The 1,480-nt window shown below is 70.5% G+C and overlaps 1 protein-coding gene across 1 annotated transcript, besides 1 other annotated feature; it reads right to left on the bottom strand.

Moving 5' to 3' along the window:
• Positions 1–1,480, bottom strand: Tc00.1047053509021.9 (dispersed gene family protein 1 (DGF-1), putative; the record flags this gene model as incomplete). Its single annotated transcript, XM_797235.1, has 1 exon — positions 1–1,480. A coding segment is annotated over one exon (1,480 nt), but the record flags the coding sequence as incomplete, so codon positions are not given.
• Positions 1–1,480: a sequence feature (areas not merged during assembly with more than two copies in the genome that could not be assigned to a particular haplotype).

Here is a 1,480-nt window from a genome sequence, read left to right on the forward strand (position 1 = left end):
TTGCTCAGCATCGCTCCCCACGGACCACCGAACCCGCTCGGCTGCGCCGTCGACACCGGCACGAAGCTCAGATGCGTGCCGAGCTGCGGGTCGCGTGCCCAACGAAACGGCGGCGGCAGCGCCACCATCAGCAGCGTCGGGACAACGCTCCCACCGCCGCGGATGTCGTTCTGCGTCAGGCTCCCACCATCCGCCGTCGTCGTCACGGCGAGCGTCGGGCACGCCACGTCGCTCCACCACAGCGTGCTGCTCACCGACGCCGTCGGGGTCCGCGTGGGCGGCAGCGCCACCGTCTCCGTCACCTGCAGCGTCTCCGTCGGCCCGTACTGCGTCGGACTGTAGTGCGGCGTCCACGCTGGCGTCATCGTCGGGCTGCGCGTCTCCGTCAGCGTCGCCGTGCGACTCAGCAGCGGCATGCCGGGCGTGCGGTTGCACCCGTCCACGTGCGGCAGGTACACCGGCAGGCAGTCGCGCCCGTACCCGCCCTCAGCACAGCGGCAGCCGCACGACCCCGACATCGCCCTCGTCGCAGCAGCAAAGCAGCGCACGTCGGCGTCGCACACGCCACACGCCACGGGGCGGAATTCCCCGATGATGCCGGCGGACCTGTAGTCCATAGGCCGCAGTGCCTGCCCATTGAGCGTCAGGCACCCCACAACGAACTTCCGGCCGGTGCCCCCGAGCGCAACGGTGCCGTCCATCACGACGAGCCCGCTGCCGGCGTTCCCGTGGAGCGTCAGTGTGCTCTGCGCGAGATCCGCACCGCGCGGGTACGGCGGCACCGACAGGAGCCTGCCGCTGATGTTGTTGCCGCGCACCGACAGCCACGACCCGGACACGAACGACGCCGACCCCCGCAGCACCAGCAGCGCGCCATCGGTCAGCGCACCGGCGTTGTCGTTCACTACGACGGCGGACGCGCTGGCCTCCACACCGCTGCCAAACACCAACCCGTGCGCGGCGTACACCTGGCTCCCCGACAAGCGCAGCACAGCGCCCCCCGACGCAACCACGCGCGCACTAGCGTACAACGCATATTCGCCACCGAACACAGCCGCGTCCAGCGCAACACCGCCACCGACAAGCTCCAGCACGGCGCCGTCCACCACCACCGTCCGCCCACCAGTCATCACGGTCACGAGGGCCACGCCGGACACAATCAGCACGGAACGCACAAGCCGCAGGCCCGACAGCACAAGCACCGGTGCGTACGGCGAGGACTCCGAGCCGGAAAGATACACAAGCGGCGTCGGCCTCGCGGCGACCAGCAGGGAGTCCGTCACCGTCAGCACGGACCCCGCAGGGAACGTGCCGGTCAGCACAAGCGCACCGTTCAGCGCCTCCACATCGCACACCGACAGCTCCACCGGCCCGCTCTCGTCGCTCCCCGCCGCACGCGCACCGCGCAACGCCCCGCCGCCCATCACGCACAGCACGGCACCGTTCAGCAGCGACACGTTCTGCACAACGATCCGCACGC

This window comes from Trypanosoma cruzi, genomic scaffold (genome assembly GCF_000209065.1).
Source record: "Trypanosoma cruzi strain CL Brener 1047053517129 genomic scaffold, whole genome shotgun sequence".
Lineage (NCBI taxonomy): Eukaryota > Euglenozoa > Kinetoplastea > Trypanosomatida > Trypanosomatidae > Trypanosoma > Trypanosoma cruzi.